Consider the following 17,663-nt stretch of genomic DNA (forward strand, 5'->3'; position numbering starts at 1 on the left):
AAGGGCAACAAAAATGTGCATACCCTTTGATCCAGCAATACCACTACTAGGTCTACCCTGAAGAGATGATGAAAAAGGATTAAAACATCACTTGTACAAAAATATTCATATCATCCCTGTTTGTGATGAAAAAGAATTGGAAATCAAGTAAATGTCCTTCAATTGGGGAATGGCTTAGCAAACTGTGGTATATGTATGTCACGGAACACTATTGTTCTATTAGAAACCAAGAGGGATGGGAATTTAGGGAAGCCTGGAGGGATCTGCATGAACTGATGCTAAGTGAGATGAGCAGAACCAGAAAAATATTGTACACCCTATCAGCAACATGGGGGTGATGATCAACCTTGATGGACTCACTCATATAGATAAAGATGCTCAATATTAGTTAATCCAGGCTGTATCTTTTCCTTTTTCAAAATTCCTATTAATATGAGTTGAAATTCCTTGGGGAGGAGGCACCAGTCCTGGAGTCAGGAGGACCTGACTTCAAATCCTACCTCAAACACTTAATAATTGCCTTGTTGTGTGACCTTGGGAAAGTCACTCTTAACTCCATTCCCTTTAAATAAATTTAAAAAATTAAAAAAATAATTCCTTGGGGAGAGAGTCCTATCAGGAAGGTTTTGGAAACTATGTCAGTTTGAATATCTTGCTAAGTTAAAAATGACTTAGATATTGATTAATGCAGTTCTTACATATTTGAGCCTAGAATATGATTTGAGCCTAAATCCTAGAGAATAATTTAATGTTAATTTCTTTCTTTATATTCCTGCCATACTGATCTACTTGCTTTTTTCTCACAGATGACATTCCATTATCATTCTCTGTTCTTTTGCATTTGTTGCATTTGTTGTGGGAATGACTCCTACTAAATCCTATCTCCTGATATAATGGTTTGAAAAGACCCCTCATTGTCAAAGAAGAAGAGGCGGGGGTGGGGGGGTGGGGGGGTGGGGAGAGAGAGAGAGAGAGAGAGAGAGAGAGAGAGAGAGAGAGAGAGAGAGAGAAAGAGAAATAGGGAATTAACAGTGCTATATGATATCAGACTCAGTCTTAGGCTCTTATTGCTGTCTCCTGGGCCTGCTGCCTCCCTCTCTCCCTTTTACCTCCTCCCAATCCCCACATCTTTTGGGGTCTAAGTAGCCAGTTGTGTTTTGAAGTTGAGATGTTCCTAGATGTTCCTGACTTGCTTGTCATGTTTATTTGCGCTATTAAGAACCTGAAAGCTCCTCCAGAAGCCATACCAAAGTAAACAAATTGGTAAAACACACTGATCTCTTCAGTCAGATGTTAGGTATCTAGGCAAGCAGTAGACATTCTCTGAATTGTCTCAGGTTTTTTAGACAGGTGCAGTGAGCTGAATCTTTGCTAACTTTTCTAGCTAATTTTGATGACTGATTTAGATGTTGGGTTGTTTATTCTCCCCAGCATGTTGCTAGAAGAGTCCTGATCTTTTTGAGAATTCTTTTTATTTCCTGCTTGCTCAGCAAGTTATCTAGATTGGAAAGCTACCAAGTCCTTTGGACAAATTTCTCTCCGGGTTGGGTTATCCATTAGCTTGTCATTTTGAATACTTTGGTGTGAATGTGGACACATGGGTAGAATTTTAGAGGACCTTTATGTTTTTCCTGTTGCCTTTCACCTTTCTGTGAGCCACAGTCTGGACATTTGGTTTATTTGAAACAATGGTATTTTGTCTACTCATTTAGTAGAATGATTGCTTTTTAGGGAATAGGGTTTAGGATATTAATTATGCTTGCTTTATAAAGTGTTTTCCTGTATGGTATAACCAGAAGTTTGCAGTAGCAGTTTTGAGAACAGTTTAGTAAAATCACCAAGAAGAGAAACACAGTGGAATAAGTTAATGGAAATTCCTCCTAAGGAGGGGAATGACAAACTACTTCAGTTTCAGATAAGTAGTAGTTGGGGGAAGGGAAGCCGCAAAGGCAAGGGGGAAGCTTGCAGAAGCTAGTAAAATGTCTAAAGTAATTGGAGTGGAATGGGGCAGCTGCTTCAAGGAATAGTGCTGAAAAATTGGGCATGAGACAAGTTGCTTCCTTCCTCCTTTCTACTCCTGAAACGACAGATCTCTTGAGGCTGGCTAGGATTAGGGACATCATTCCCGCCAACTGAAATAAAGACTGCATGTATGCCATTTGCTTCTGAGCTAAATGTATCTTGCCTATAAATTGGCAGTGTAACAGATTGTTTCCTGAATGTGTTTACTTAAGGCAAGTATCTGATATTTGACATGTAGTTATGTAATGAGAGGCCAAATGCAGGAAGTCTTTTTTTCTTGGAGTGTCCTGTGTTCCCTGTGAATTCCCTGGACTCCCCAGAGGTGACACTGCATTCTAAACAGAACTCAGCTGAAGTCTGTTTCCTAGGTTTCAGATTGAGAGGTATTTTTTCTTCTGTGCCTTGAAATCCAATCAGTTGTAGGATGGATGCTCTAGGGCAGGGCTAGACTAGAGATGTTGATGTGCCTGCTGGCAAGTCAACTTGTAACCCTACCTGCTGTACTAACTCCTGTGGTATCCTCTCAGTAAGTGTGCTTGTTTCGTGATATACCACTCTTTAGAAGAACTGATAACAGATGGGCAAAGTCTTTCTGTGTGTGTGTGTGTGTGTGTGTGTGTGTGTGTGTGTGTGAGAGAGAGAGAGAGAGAGAGCAGAAAAGTCTTTTTTTCTTTTTTCCTGTACTGTAAAAAATAATTGTAGCCCAGTTTGGCTTCTTTCCACATACAGAATTTGTTTGTTCTCTATTTAGGAAAATTATACTATTTCCTTGATCCCTGACAAACAATGAGAAACTACCTCATTAGGAGCGCATGTGGGGGAGTATAGGGTTCCCTTTAACCTTTGCTAGTGGCACTCACAATTTTCTTCTCTCAGATTACTGAAGGAGCTGGGAGTGACTCCCTATGGACAACACATTCTGTGCCAATGTCCATGATTCTTAAGAAATTTAATTAAGCAACTAATAAACTGAAGTATGTTTAAAGTTAAACTGTGAATTTGTTGACATTAAACATAGTTATTTAAATATCAGTTAATTAGAATTTTAATATTGCTTTTTGAACCAGAATTTAGGTATCAGTATTCACATATATAGGCTTGCCAACCCTAAATGAAGAGTAGGGGCTTGGAAAACATTTGAATGGGAGCTTGGTCTGGGAGAGGAGAGAAAAATAATTTACAGCTGCTAAAATATTTCAGCTGTTTCTTTTCCTGGTTATTCTCTTCTCTGCTGATTTAGTGAGCTATTATTGGAATGGGATACTCACCCTGCCATCTGGGATTTGGGATGATGATATTTTGATTTTCCAGTATAATTCAGAGGTCATGGGAGATTGACTGGGTTTAGGATAGATACTTCTTGGGGGCAGGGAGAGGAGAAATGTTTCTGGTCCCACCTTTATGATTGCTAGAATTAATATTTTTTGCATTCCTCTGATTTTGTTGTGTTTGACAGGACTCATTGAAGGATGAATTGGTAAGTTGTTGACATTGAGTCAAGGGAAGGTAGGGGAGAAACTGAAGAAAGGAAGCATCATTTTAGTTTACTAACAAAAGATCAGTTGACCTGAGCTAAACTCCTAAAGAACTTTCAGTGAATAAATTTTTAGTGTCTTAATGGTCAGGGTACACACGTAAGTTACGTTTTTCTGACCCCCAAATAATTTTTCCTTTCTAAGGCTACCATTAGAATAACTATTTTGGTTTAAAGAGCTCTCCCATAAAAGTTAAATTAGGGGCAATTAGGGAGCACAGAGGATAGAGCACCAGCCCTGGAATTAGGAGGACCTGAGTTCAAATTTGACCTCAGACACTTAATACTTACTTAGCTTATGTGACCTTGGGCAAGTCACTTAACCCCATTGCCTTACAAAGACCCCCCCCCCAAAAAAGTTATCTTGTTAAAATTGCATGTAGGTATAAGGGAAGAAAGTCCTAGGATAGGAGATGTATTACCAAGGGCAAAACTGGCTGAGGAGCATTCTTGTGAAACTCTCTTGCCAGGACAGAGGTGCAGAATTCCCTGGTGAAAAAAGCTCCCAAGTGAAATATGCTGTTGTTCTGATAGCAGCAGAGGGAATTTGACTCCTTTTTAGGAACCTTTTCCACCAGCAGCTTTGTTTTTTGTGGTCTGTCTACAGTCTTATCTATGAAGGGCAAGAAGAGCCTTATATTGTGTTTCTGATGATTGTATATCTGATGGGCTGGAGGAGGGGCATGGAGAGATTAAGAAGGATGGTAAAAATGAGTCTTAAGGAATTGGCATTTTTGAGTTCTCTTTCCTCATTTTCACCCTAGTCAGCTGAATGCCAGCTGCAAGTCTGTGCTCCCTGTGGGCTTTAGGCTGTGCCAGATGGATAGGGCTGAAGTGAGGATGCAGAACTCAAGACCCAAACCCAAATAGCTCTCTTCTGTCTTCCTGACACGTGACTCTAATAGATAGTTTAGTCTTTGGTGTACTAGCCAGCCCTTAGGTAGCCCAATCTAGTAATCACTGGAATTAAGCCTTTTGAGTAAGTGAACAGTTTGTTAGCAAATAAACTATTTTTTGAAAAGGTTAGTTTGGGTTCAGATTATAGGATTTGAAGTTAAAAGGGACCAATCCAGTAATCACTGGAATTAAGCCTTTTGAATAAGTGAATAGTTCATTAGTAAATAAACTATTTTTTGAAAAGGTTAGTTTGGGTTCAGATTATAGGATTTGAAGTTAAAAGGGACCTTAGAGATTATGACCTGGGGGTAAAGAACTTGCATTTGAGTCCCTGTTCCAGTTTTAGGTGCTATGATTTGGGTTCAACCTGATGCTCCCAGAAATAGACTTCAATCTGATGACATGGACTTCCTGGTGGTTTCACAAACAAGACACTCCATCTCTCAGCCTTGAGTCTTGTCTCTGGCTATCCACCATGCCTTGCACACTCCCCTCCTTCACTCTGACTGGCTCCCTAGCTTCCTTTAAATTCCAACTACAATCCTACCTTTTCCTGGAAGCCTTCCCCAACCCCTCTTAGTTCTAGTGCTTTCTCACTTTTAATTATTTCCTATTCATCCTGTATCTAGTTTACTTTTGTTTGCATATTGTTTCTCCCACTACAGTAGGGTAGGGATTTCTTTTTACCATTTTTGTATATCCCTCAATAGCATAGTGCTTGGTGCCTAGTAGGTACTTAATCTATATCTGTTGGATTGGATTTTTAGAGGTCAATCCGATTGCCCAGTCCTATTCCAGGGCACTATTCACCCTTACTGCATTGAGCTGGAAGAACTGGACCACAGATAGAGATTCTGTTTCAACAGCTTGTGTTGTGATCTTCTGAACCAGCAAGTGGACTTTTGAGTGTGTCAGTTCAGTCCTTTCTTATATCTTGATTTTCAGAACATCATCTTTATGGGGAAATGAAAGCGATGGGCACACAAGAGGATTGAGAACTGTGGTAGACCCTATATTTTCTGGGCATTTCTTTAGTAATTCAATTTAAACTTAAAAAAAACACCTATGAATTTAATAAGCACTGAAAAAACATTTCCATACATATAATATAATATAATAGAATTATGGAAAAATGATTATATTGGTAATTGTGAATCTCTATAGCAATTCCTTTTGATAAACATCTATTAAATGTCTCTTATATTAGATCATGTGCTGGACCCTGGAATTAACTGTGGTTTATGATCTAATACCATCAATAAATGTGTGTGTGTGTATATATATATATATATACATATATATATGTATATATATATATATATGTATATATATATATTTAGCACAAAAACAATGCATTTAAAAATATCTGCTCCTTAATTGCTTCATCAGTGCCAAATTTAGGTTTCTTTGTTTCTTGGCTACTCATCCAGCCTTCTACCGCCCCTTGATTTTTCTCAGGGCATTAGGTAGGATCATGAAAGCTTGGAGTTATGATTCTCCAAGCTGCATGCAAGGCATCTGGTTTTTGTGTTTCCACCCACGTATGTAAATGTGTACACTTTAAAATTCATCTCCCTTTCAAGTTTTAAAGGATCCAAGATTATAAATAGCCCTGGGCTCTTGTACGTGTTAAAAATAAAATAGGATATTGGTTGAGTCGCTGATGTACCTGGAAGGCACATTTAGAACTAGCATAGTAGTAACAAGTTCTTCACTCTGTGACCTGGCCTGCTTGCTAAGGACTTTCAGTGAGTAAATGCTGTTTTCTTGGGGCTTCTGAAAGTTTATTTTACAGCTGCAGTCGTTGCTCACCTCCTCATTAATGAGTGAGAATTAGTATCTCAGATTGCCCACAATAATAACCATTAAGATGCTGACTAGTCCTTATTAGATTTTCTCTTTAGTGTTCTTCTCAAGGACTCCAGTTGGGAGAGCCATGGCTGCTAGCTGTTTGGAAAAAGACCCCTTGAAGGCAAGGAAAGTTTATATTTATTTCTATTGTCAGGGACCCAGACCCATCATTGGGGGACCAATGATGATGCAAATAACTTTTTACCTGAATCTGTCTCTGGAATCCAGGGATATTGTGGACCCCTATTACCTAAAAGGTCAGAGCTATTGTGGCAGAATAAATATTGATTTGTTTGTTTTGTACAATCAGTACAAGTTTGAGAGTCCCAAGCCTTGCCTGATGGTCCCAGCTCAGCTACAGATGTGCTTTGTGCTGAGCAATGGATAAAGCACAGACCATTTCATTTGTACTGTTTTTAGAGTGTAGGTGGATAAATTTTATCTTAGCTCTACTGTAGTCCCATGTTATATGGGGTGGGGGAGATCACATAGAAGTGTTTGGAGCTTTTCTAGGGAAAGATACTAGAAATCTCTTGCTGAGAATGGTTAGGGTTGGACCAGCGAGTAATGTGGAGGTGGAGGATTGAACCATATTTTAGAGATTTAGACTGGAAACTGGAGAGGCAGATGGAATAATTTGTCCTTGACATAAAGAGAGTTTGAAGACTTAGTTCAGAAAGGAATATAGAAGCATTCACTTCCTGCCTCTTTCTCCACACCTGTCTCCTACCTCCCGAATGTTTACTTGCCATTCTCTGGAGATGCTTCAGATTTCAAGATGTAGATGTCCTGGATGCCCACGAATCTTTCAGAGCCCATCTTTAGAGTTTAACTACTAAAGGGAGAAGAAACAGCAGTGGAAATTAATGAAATATGCTTGAGTCTTCAGATTCTTTTGAATTGTGAAGTGGGATCTGTAGTGGCTTCACTCAGCTAGTGCTGCAGCCGGTGCTGAAGCAGAGCCAGCAAGCGTCAGTCAAATGCTTCCCATTAAGAACAGGCTTAATGGAAGCTTCATTTGTGTTGTCACCAATATATATGAGGTCTGCAGACATTCTCAAGCATAACTTGTAGCAAGATCAGAGACTCAGCTTGTGGACAATCACAGAACAATTGCTCTAATGGAGATATCTTATTCATAGGACAGAAAAGACCTTCATCTGGTGTTGTGGGGGGTAACTCCTCTCTCATTTCTTTTTTCCCCCCAGAGATTTTTTCTTTTTCTTTTTCTTTTTTTGCATAAAACATACAGTTACTTCTGGCTGTGATTTTATTATGCTATTGTGTGTTAGGTACTTTTGTGGCAGGAGGCAGAGGTGTGAAAAAGATGAATCCCTCTTAGTTCCCCTTCCCCTTCTAGGAGTCCAATCTAGAGAGCCTTCTTTTTCACCCATAGAAAAAGGACTTGGTTATGAGTCAGAGGACCTGGATTCTAATTCTCTCTTTGACTCTACCTTCTGAGTGGGCAATACCCTTCTTTTTGGCATACTTAGAGATGATCTCATTTACCCCCTCCCCCAACAAGGATTCTATCCAAATTTGAAAAATTAGAGATTTTGTCAATGTAGAAACTCCTGCGTGGAATAGATTTTAACTCACCTTTGACTTAGAAAATTTTGTTTGAGGCACAGAGAAATTAAATTGACCAGTCACCAGGAAATGTTTGGAGTAGGGTTTGAATCCAGCTCTTCCTAAATCCAAGCCTAAGTACCCCATCCATTGTCATATCCTGCTTTTAAATTCTGTAATATTCCTTAAATATCTAGTTTCTGCTTGAACATTACAGTAGTCATCAAATCTGTGTATGGTGAGTTTCATTGTCTCTGAAGGCTAACCATTCAATCTTTTTAGAACAATGCTACTTATTAGGAAGTTTTTTTGTTTATTGATCCAATAACTCCCTCCTTTTGATTTATACCATTGACCCTGGTTAGTTCTAGTTTTTAAAAGTATACAGGGGCAGCTAGGTGATTCAGTGGATAGTGCACTGGCCCTGGAGTCAGGATTACCTGAGTTCAAATTCAGCCTCAGCACTTAATAGTTATCTAGCTGGGTGACCTTGAGCAAGTCACTTTACCCTATTGCCTTACAAAAACCAAAAAAAAAGAACTACACAGATCAAATCTAATACTACTTCTACTTGATACATTTCAAATATTTAAAGATGATTTTTTGTGCTAAGACTTATCTTGACTAAACACCCCCAATTCTTTAATTATTCTTCCTATATGTCAGTTATACTTCTCAGAATTTGAACCGTAGTGCTACAGATATGACCTGAACCATCCAGAGGACAGTGGGACAAGTATCTCTCTTGAAAGGAATCAGGAAAGATAGGAAGGAGGGGGAGGTGCTCTGCATGATGCAATGAAATTCAACAAACAGGGCAGCTAGGTGGCACAGTGGATAGAGCACCAACCCTGGAATCAAGAGGACCTGAGTTCAAATCAAGCCTCAGACACTTACTAATTACCTAACTCTGTGACCTTGGGCAAGTCACTTAACCCCATTGCTTTGAATAAAAAAAAAATTAAAAAAAAAATAAAGGAATAAGCAGTTATTTAAAAAAAAAGAAATTCAACAAACACTTGTATATGTAGGCACTATTTTGGGCCTTATGGGAGATGATGTTTCACCAATGCACAATCATTTCATGGAGATGATAGTATAGTAGAGGTATAGGACATATATAAATAACTGTATGTAAGTACATTCAAGAGGTATAAAATTGCCTCTTATGAGGTTCAGTGATTTAATTGGTTGGTGGTTAGGTGATTCAGGGAAAGCTTTATTGACGGCTTGGCATTTGGTTCTTTTTTTTTTAAAGTTATAGGTAGGAATGGGAAGTAAAGGAAATTCCAAGCCTAGGAAATATACTAAGCAATAGTATGGGGTCAGAAAAGCATAGATGGGGAACATAAAGGAGACAGAGAATAGTCTGGTTTCATGGGAATATAGCATACATATAGGGAGTAATATGAGGTTAAATCTGGAAAGATTAGATTAGAGCCTGATTGGGGAGGCCTGTGACTCAATCACATTCTACTCCACATTGTGTTTATTGAAATTATACTCATAACTTATTGCCAGATCCAAAGCCAGAGCAAAACCGAGACGAACGAGGCTTTTTACTTAAGGCTCTTAAAATTGAGGAGTGCAGATATAAAAAAATGTACATTTGCTAGCAGTCCTGACATTAGATTGGTATATGTGATCATGGGAAGGGAATAGAGATACAATTTTATATTCTTGCCTTGGGTGGTATGGTGGTACTGGCCTGATGTAGTGATATTTATCATGATTCTGTTTTGACTACTTCAGCATTTGTCATTGTTGACTATCATCCCCTCTTTTTTCCTTATCTCCCATTATCCAAACTCACATGGCAACCACCATAGTAGAGAATACCTTAATACAGGTCCTGATCACTTCTGTCTTGAACTATTTTTATAGCCTTCTAATTTATTTCTTTGCCTCAGTCCTCCCTTTAACCCAAGCTATCCTCCACACAAATACCAAAGTGATTTTCCCAAATAATGGGTCTGGTTATGTTAAACCCTCCATTTTATTCTCTTGGGAAACTCATCTGGCTCCCAGATACTTTTAGGATCAAATATCAAACACTTAGGCATTTTAAACTCTTCATAACCTGAATCTCTTCTTTCTTTCCTTATACTTTACTCCTTTCCATTCATTTTGTGATCCAGTTATACCCATTTATTACTTCTTAAATATGACTCTGTAACTCTGGGCTCCATGCCTTTTCATAGGTTGCTCCCTCCTTTCCATTCCACATGCTTGGAATGTACCTTACCTCCCTCTCCTTCCTATCTTTCCTGATTTCTTTCAAGATTCACCTAAAGTTCCACCTTTTACAGGAGATATTTCCTAGTCCATTCTCTTTTCTTCTCCTCCTCTTTCTCTCTTGAGATTTTCTTCCCTTTTCCAACCAAATGTCCATATATCCATTCATCTGTACATGTTTTATCTCTGTATTTATCTTGCTTATACATAGTTATTTACATGTTTTCTTTGCTCATTTGAATGTACTTCTTGAGGGTCAGGATCATATTTTTACCTTTTTTTGCTGTACCCCCACTACTTAAATACTTAAATTCTTCTTTACTAAATGCTTATGACACTCCAATATCTTTGTTCTCCTACTTCTCTGATGGTTTTTCTTCATTTGCTTTTCTTTCTATTACTTCCTTATTTTAGACTCAAGTCTTGACTTTCTGTCCTTTTCTCTTTATATTTTTTTCTTCTGAAAAACTTATCCATTTTTAGTTTCAACTCACCATTTTGGTGATGACTTCTAAATCTGTAATTCTGACCTTTCACTCAAGTTCCAACCTCATATCTTCAAATGCTCACAATACACATTTTTATTTGGATGACCTATTACCTCACCAAATTCAAGGCCTCTAAAACAAGATACAATGTCCTTACTTCCCTTAGAAAATCAGCACCTGTTGTTAACTTCCTAGTCTCTATATCAAATATCAAAAGTAAACTATCCCATTCCATTCTATGTTATTTTGCTGCCTATTAGTTCAGCGGGGACTCTCTTTCATTTGGACTAGTGAAGGAATTCTTTGCCATAAGGACTTCTTAGGGTGGGTCATGCCTCTTTAGGAAAGTCTATATTTTATTTGTAGTTTCTTTTATTTTGATTCTTCTGATATTTCTTTGTTTTTTAGCTCTTCAGCCAACCAGAGTCCTAGGTTTCATCTTGTTCCTCCTATTCTTTCTTGCTTAAATAGACACCAGAGACTAAGAATCATCTAGTCCAGTCCCTACATTTTACAGATAAGGAAACTGAAGCACAGAGACATGAACCCCAAATCATAGCTTTTTAGTGGTTTCTTTTTTTAAATACTTTCCCTTTTCCCCCTTAAATTTATCCTGGTGTGATCACAGCCAGCATTCAGAATCTATATAACTCATTTCATTCTTGTTTTCAGCCTTATGGTATAGGTACCATTTTGATTGTAGGTGGTCAGACCTCAAGACCCCATCACTTGCTTTTTTGTCTCATAGTGAATTAGTAACTTAATTATGGAGTCAGAACTCACAGGTTTTGTTTCCAGATTGGGGTTCTTCTAGCTAATTGTCTCTATATTACATTTCTGAGAGAAAAGGCTGCCAGCTTGACCCTCCAAGCCTTGTTTTTCCTTCATATTGTTCTTTATGATTAATTTCTTTCCTAAGTCTCTTCATGTTGTTTTTTTCTGTTGTCAATAGCTTTTCTTTGTTCTTTGTTCTTTTTGTTTTCCAGTCTCACATTTGCCTATTTAATTTAGATGGCAAGTTTTTGTTTATAAAGAGGTGAGTGGCTGTATATGTGTATGTGCACTTGTGCAGCCCATAAATGATCATGAATGTGTATCTCAGGGAAGAACTCACTCTTTAACCTTCAATTTACAAAATAGTGTATTGTCTTCCAGCTGTTCTTCCAGCTGTTCCTGAGTATTGGCTGTTCTTTTTGGCAATAGCCACAGACTCATTTGATTGATGATATTGGAAATATGGTGAATGGGCTTTGTTTGCCTTCCAGTCTTTCTTTCCGATCTTCAGCTGTTGGAGTCTTTGTTTAAATCCCTTTCTTTCTTATGTGAGTTGTAATACAACAAATTGCTTTTGTCTCTTAAGTTTGAATTGTGGGGTGATGCATAGAGAGAAGGAGCCTGAGAGGGGATTTACTAGAGAGAACTCTAAACTGTAGAGCAGGATACCTGTTTAGAATTCTGGTTTGGGCTTTCCATGTGAGTTGATGTCATATGTGATCTGAATGGGGAAAAAAATCCTCTTCTTTTTATTGGAATTTGTGGTGCCCTCCCTCTTTCTTCCCCTCTAGGAGTAAGGGAGAGCTTCTGTGATAATCAGCCAAATTCCAGTGGGGCCTCAGAAGGGTTTCAATAAGAGTTTCTGTGGTTAGCAGTTCTGGGATATCTGGTCCCTAGGGGGACTGATTTATGACTCTGGAACAGATTTATCTATACTTCTAGGAATCAACCGAGCTCTCAACATTTCAGTGTATATTTTCTTCCTTTTGTGTTTGTGCCCTGAGACATGAAAACATCTTGTCTGATCTGTGATTATTCCCCCCCCCCCCAGGTCCCTGAAATTCCCTCTTCCTGCTCTTTCTGAATGGAATCAGAATGAGTGGTAGGCAAGGGCTGGCAAGTTCCCCCTTCCCCCTTCCTCCTAAACTCATACCCACACTCTTCCCCCAGAGCATCTGCTCTGGGCTGCTGTAAGCTGGCATTACAGATTGCTCAGAACATCCAACCTTTGTTTAAGTAGTGTCACAGTCTATAAATGGATGATTTTGATAGAAATATGGGCACCTCAAGTACCTTATTATCTCTTTTGTCCTGAAGCCCAAGGATACTTAGGGGAAGACTTATTGGTAGAATATTGAAATAAGCTTCTTTTTCCCAGGCTGAGCTATGATTTTTTAAATCAGGTGAAGAAAATAAAATAAAAAAAATACAGATTTGTCAACAGAATGGGTCTAAGGGTAATGAGAAAACTTGTCTTTGATGTATTCCAGGCAGTTTTGGACTTTGCACCTGAAGGAGGAGGAGTTGTATAGGTAACTTTATATCAGGGAACTTTTCCCAAGTGTTTACCAAATCTGTGTGTTCATATGACCTTCTATCTAGGGTGTAAGACTTTGACTCCAAATGTTGGGCTCCTTGCTAATATTGCCTAGCTAGATCCTGGACCTTCCTTGTTGATCATGGCTGTGAAACATTTACCTTGCTCAATTTGCTGGATAAAGTGGACAAAACTATTTTCCCAGTTTATTTGTTTTTTTTTTCTTTTTTTTTTTAGGTTTTTGCAAGGCAAATGGGGTTAAGTGGCTTGCCCAAGGCCACACAGCTAGGTAATTATTAAGTGTCTGAGACCGGATTTGAACCCAGGTACTCCTGACTCCAGGGCTGGTGCTTTATCCACTGTGCCACCTAGCTGCCACTATTTTCCCGGTTAAAAGTGTGTTTTCCCTCCACCTATCTTGCTTTGGGGGAAGGCTAGGTTATGTCAGCTCTCCTTGGTTTAGTGGAAAGAGGATCTAGCTTTACCCCTCTTATTTAGTGTTCATTCCAGGGCTTCTGATCCTGGGACTAATGCTACCAGGAGAGAGGGAAGGGGGAATAGTCCTTACTTCATTTCTCTATAGCCCCTTTAGCTGTCGTCTTGTTGTCCTTAGCTTATGTTTTTATGGGAGGGGGAATTAAAGGGATGAATAACTCATATGTATAATTTGTGTTTATTGAGAAGATGAAGGATCCAGTTGGTGAATTGATCAATCTTTCCTTCTTTTCTATGACTAGAGAAGGCTGCTGGAGGTATTATTCTCTTTATGGGAGCCAATATGGAAATTACCATTCTTGCTTTGCCAACTGTGCATGGCAGCAAATCAGCCTGCCCTTTTGGAAGTTAGGTTTGTCAGTCAGTTTACCTCAGCCCTTTCTTTAATGTAATCTCCTTTTTTTCTTCCTCCTCCTTCTTTATCCTTGTTCTCTTAATTCCCTTCTTCTTCTTCATCCTTGTTCTGTCTTGATTCCTTTTGTTTCTCCTTTTCTTTTTATTCCCTAGAACCTATTTTGTTGCTTAGTAGTGGCTTTGATGAAGGGAATCCAATTCCACTCATTACTGTGTATTACATTAACATGTACTGCTTGGAGAGATGAAAACTAGTGTGACTGAATTGAAAGTGTGGGTTAATCTGGCTCCTTTCTTTCCTTGTCTGTATGGTTCTAAACTTGCTTCTTCATTTCTTCCTCTCATCTCATCTTCTCCTTTGGTCAGCTGGGGACTCAGGATTTATTTTGCTTCATGATGCAGTTCCTGCTTCATCAGCCACCTTTCATCAGCTGTCATAGCCTGTGGCCCTTTGTGGTCTCACTTTTTGTGGCCTCCCTTGCATAGACATGTCATAAATTGTCCTGGAGTTGAACACGTTTTTGTAAACTCCCTGTCTCTAGGAATGCTAGAATTGGTGCCCCTTGAGAGCTTGGCCACAGGAAAGTTTATGTGGCATTCAGCCTTCTCATTTTTGTTAAAGGAAAAAGAGGAGGAAAAACCCAGCAAAAACCAAAGTCTTTTTCTGCTGTAAAAGTACAGCAGTTATTTTTAGTGTCTGAGCCTGTACTTTTCCATTCTGTTAGACTTTTTTAGTTCAACAGGAGTGTGTTTTTTCCCCCCGTTCCAGATGTCCTTTGAAAAGTTAGTCAATAAATGTTTATTAAGTGCCTACTAATGTGCTTGGCTTTGTGCTAAGATTTGGGGGATACAAAAAGGAGGCAAAAGACAGTCCCTGCCCTGGAGGATCTCATAATCTAGTGGGGAAGACAACATGCAAATATATATGTATATATATATATATATATATATATATATATATGTATATATACACACACATACAAGCTATATACAGTATAAAAAGGAAATAATCCATAGAAGGAAGGCATTGGCATTAAGAGATGTTGGGAAGGGCTTCAGATAGAAGATAGGACTTTAGATGAAACTAAAAGAGAGCCACCTAATAGTCTGAGTTGAGGAGGAGGAATATCTCAGCCTGGGGAGGAAGCCAGAGAGAGTGAGCCAGAGGACTCAAGATTTCCCATTGAGCCTAAGAAGGTGGGGCTACATGGAAGGCCAGGACTATCTTTTTCTTTTTTTCTTTCTAGAATCAAGTTTGAGAACTGTGATAATTACAACCCATAGGTTTTATGAAGTCTATTTTTTGGGAAATAGTAGGAAGGAAAAATAGGAAAGTATGAGGATGATATTCAGCAGGGATATTTGAATTAATAGATATAAAACTCTGAATTAAACTATTAAATTATGTATTATGGCAGGGAAGAAAATTCATAATAATAGTAATGCTCACTACAAATATTGTCTCATTTGAATCTTACAGCAACCCTGGGAGGTGGGTGCTATTATTTTTTCCATTTTAGAGTTGGAGAAATTGAGGCAAACAGAAGTTAAATGACTTGCCCAGGGCCACACAGCTAGTATCTGATTTTGATACTTGAATTCAGGTCCTCTTGACTTCAGATGTGGCACTTTTCCTTGCCTCCTGCTCATCAATGATCCATTTAGGCTTCAGTCAGAATAAGTCCCAGAGCTACTGATATATTCTGGATTTTTTCCAGGTTCTTTTTCCTTGGATCATTTTCAGTTTGGATTGTGGTTTTTATGATCCCTACTCCAGTTAGTGCCTAAAAGAGAGCTTAAAGATCCATTGCCTTGAGAAAATCCTGGATTGCTCTGGGTAGGAAAGGGAGGGAGCCTTGGAACAAAGAACTACTAGGGGCATCACAAGGTTATAGGATCAAACCCTTAATCAATCATAGATTGTTTTTTCTTTTTTCTTTTTTTTAAAAGATTTTATTTATTTTGAGTTTTACAATTCTCCCTCTAATCTTGCTTCCCTCCCCCCACATTGTTTCCATAGTATAATACATTGATCTAAGTTGAATATCACAAGAGAGAAATTATATCCTTAAGGAAGAAAAAATAAAGTATAATAGATAGTAAAATTACATAATAAGATAACAGGGTTTTTTTTCCTAAATTAAAGGTAATAGTCTTTGGTCTTTGTTCAAGCTCCATGATTCTTTGGATAAATCATAGATTGCTAGTTATAATGGTGGCAAGGGGACAAACTATTGCAATGGCTAATAATTTTCTTGGGTTCATTGACATAATATCTAATATAGACGTTAGGGTTTTTTTGAGTGCTATTTCAGTTATTTCCTTCCCTTCATCTCTTTCTTTTTTCTTTTTTTTTTTTTATTAAAGATTTTATTTGAGTTTTACAATTTTTCCCCCAATCTTACTTCTCTCCCCCCACCCCCCCACAGAAGGCAATTTGCCAGTTTTTACTTTGTTTCCATGATCCAAATTGATCCAAATTGAGTGTGATGAGAGAGAAATCATATCCTTAAGGAAGAAACAAAAAGTATAAGAGTTAACAAGATCAGACAATAAGATATCTGGTTTTTTTTCCTAAATTAAACTCCATGATTCCCTTCATCTCTTTCTTAACCCCTTGTTAGCTGGAGAATTTTCAGCTTCCTATACCATATTGATGGTAATTTTTTTTTTTGCAAGACAGTGGGATTAAGTGACTTCCCAAAGGCTACACATCTAGATAATTATTAAATGTCTGAGGTTGGATTTGAATTTAGGTACTCCTGACTCCAGGGCTGGTTCTCTATCCACTGTGCCACCTAGCCGCCCCAGATGGTAAGTTTTGTCTGACTTTTTTGTGACCTCGTTTTGGGTTTTCTTTTTTTTTTCTTTTTCCTTTTGGTTTTTGCAAGGCAATGGGTTTAAATGACTTGCCCAAGGTCACACAGCTAGGCAATTATTATGTGTCTGAGGCTGAATTTGAACTTTTGGGGATATGTTGGTATTGGGATCTGAATAGAATAATTTCTGCATATGTGATTTATAAGAAAGGAGATAAGAGATAGAAGAATTAATTGTAAGCTTGGTTTCTAATTTAGGGTTAAAATAAAATGACAGAAAATATAAGTTAGACATTAAGTTTATTCTCTAGGATTTACCAAGAAACCTATAGGTGTAGGCTATTATGGTAATGACCACCCTGGGCTGAGGGAATCAAGGATATTATATTTAAGAAAAGGGTAAGGGAATCATTAAACCTTCTTGTAATAATTTGTAATTAACATATGGAGAGATAACATTTCATTCCTTTTAATAGAGAGAAAATCAGACTTTTTTTTTACTAGACTTATTGATTTGAAAACTTATTAAACTTTGACATATTCTCTGTAAGGATTTTGGCTTCAGTTTGGTTTACTGTTCCTTCTTTGGACTAGTTAGCATAACATGGCTCACCTTTAGTTAGGTCATGGCTGTAGTCATTGTGGAGGTAACCCATAGAGCCTGAAACCTACTACTTGAGATTGGTTATCAGTTTTTATCAATATCTGGTTGTAGCTAAACTGCTGCTGGCCATTTGGAATTTATAACCCGAAACAGAACTGTTACAGTCTTAAATATCATCTGTTTGAGCCCTATAATTTTGCAGATGAGTCTGGGCAAACTGTTCAAAACCACAGCTAGAGAATGACATATTTTAGATTTACTGCCTCCCAAAATTCTTCAAGTTAAGACAAAAATCTGATTAAGGATTTACTTATAAGGCAGGTATTATGCTAAGTTCAGGGAGGTACAAAGAAAGGCAAAAATGCTATCTTTGTCCTCAAAGAGTTCTTATTCCAAGAGAGAAGAGAACAAGTAAATGACTGCTAAAATAAGATTCTCTATCTACAACTGTATCTAATCTGTGTCTGTGTGTCTCATGGAACTC

The 17,663-nt window shown here is 38.1% G+C and overlaps 1 protein-coding gene across 1 annotated transcript in view; it reads left to right on the forward strand.

Moving 5' to 3' along the window:
- Positions 1-2,251: 2,251 nt before the first annotated feature.
- The window catches only part of SIL1 (SIL1 nucleotide exchange factor), a 330,856-nt gene continuing 315,444 nt past the window's right edge, over positions 2,252-17,663 (forward strand). Inside the window, exon 1 of the mRNA XM_074212929.1 lies at positions 2,252-2,548. Coding sequence (XP_074069030.1) covers positions 2,478-2,548 — 71 coding nt within the window. The 5' untranslated portion in view covers positions 2,252-2,477. The remainder of the gene's footprint in view (positions 2,549-17,663) is intronic.

Source organism: Macrotis lagotis, chromosome 1, assembly GCF_037893015.1.
Source record: "Macrotis lagotis isolate mMagLag1 chromosome 1, bilby.v1.9.chrom.fasta, whole genome shotgun sequence".
Lineage (NCBI taxonomy): Eukaryota > Metazoa > Chordata > Mammalia > Peramelemorphia > Peramelidae > Macrotis > Macrotis lagotis.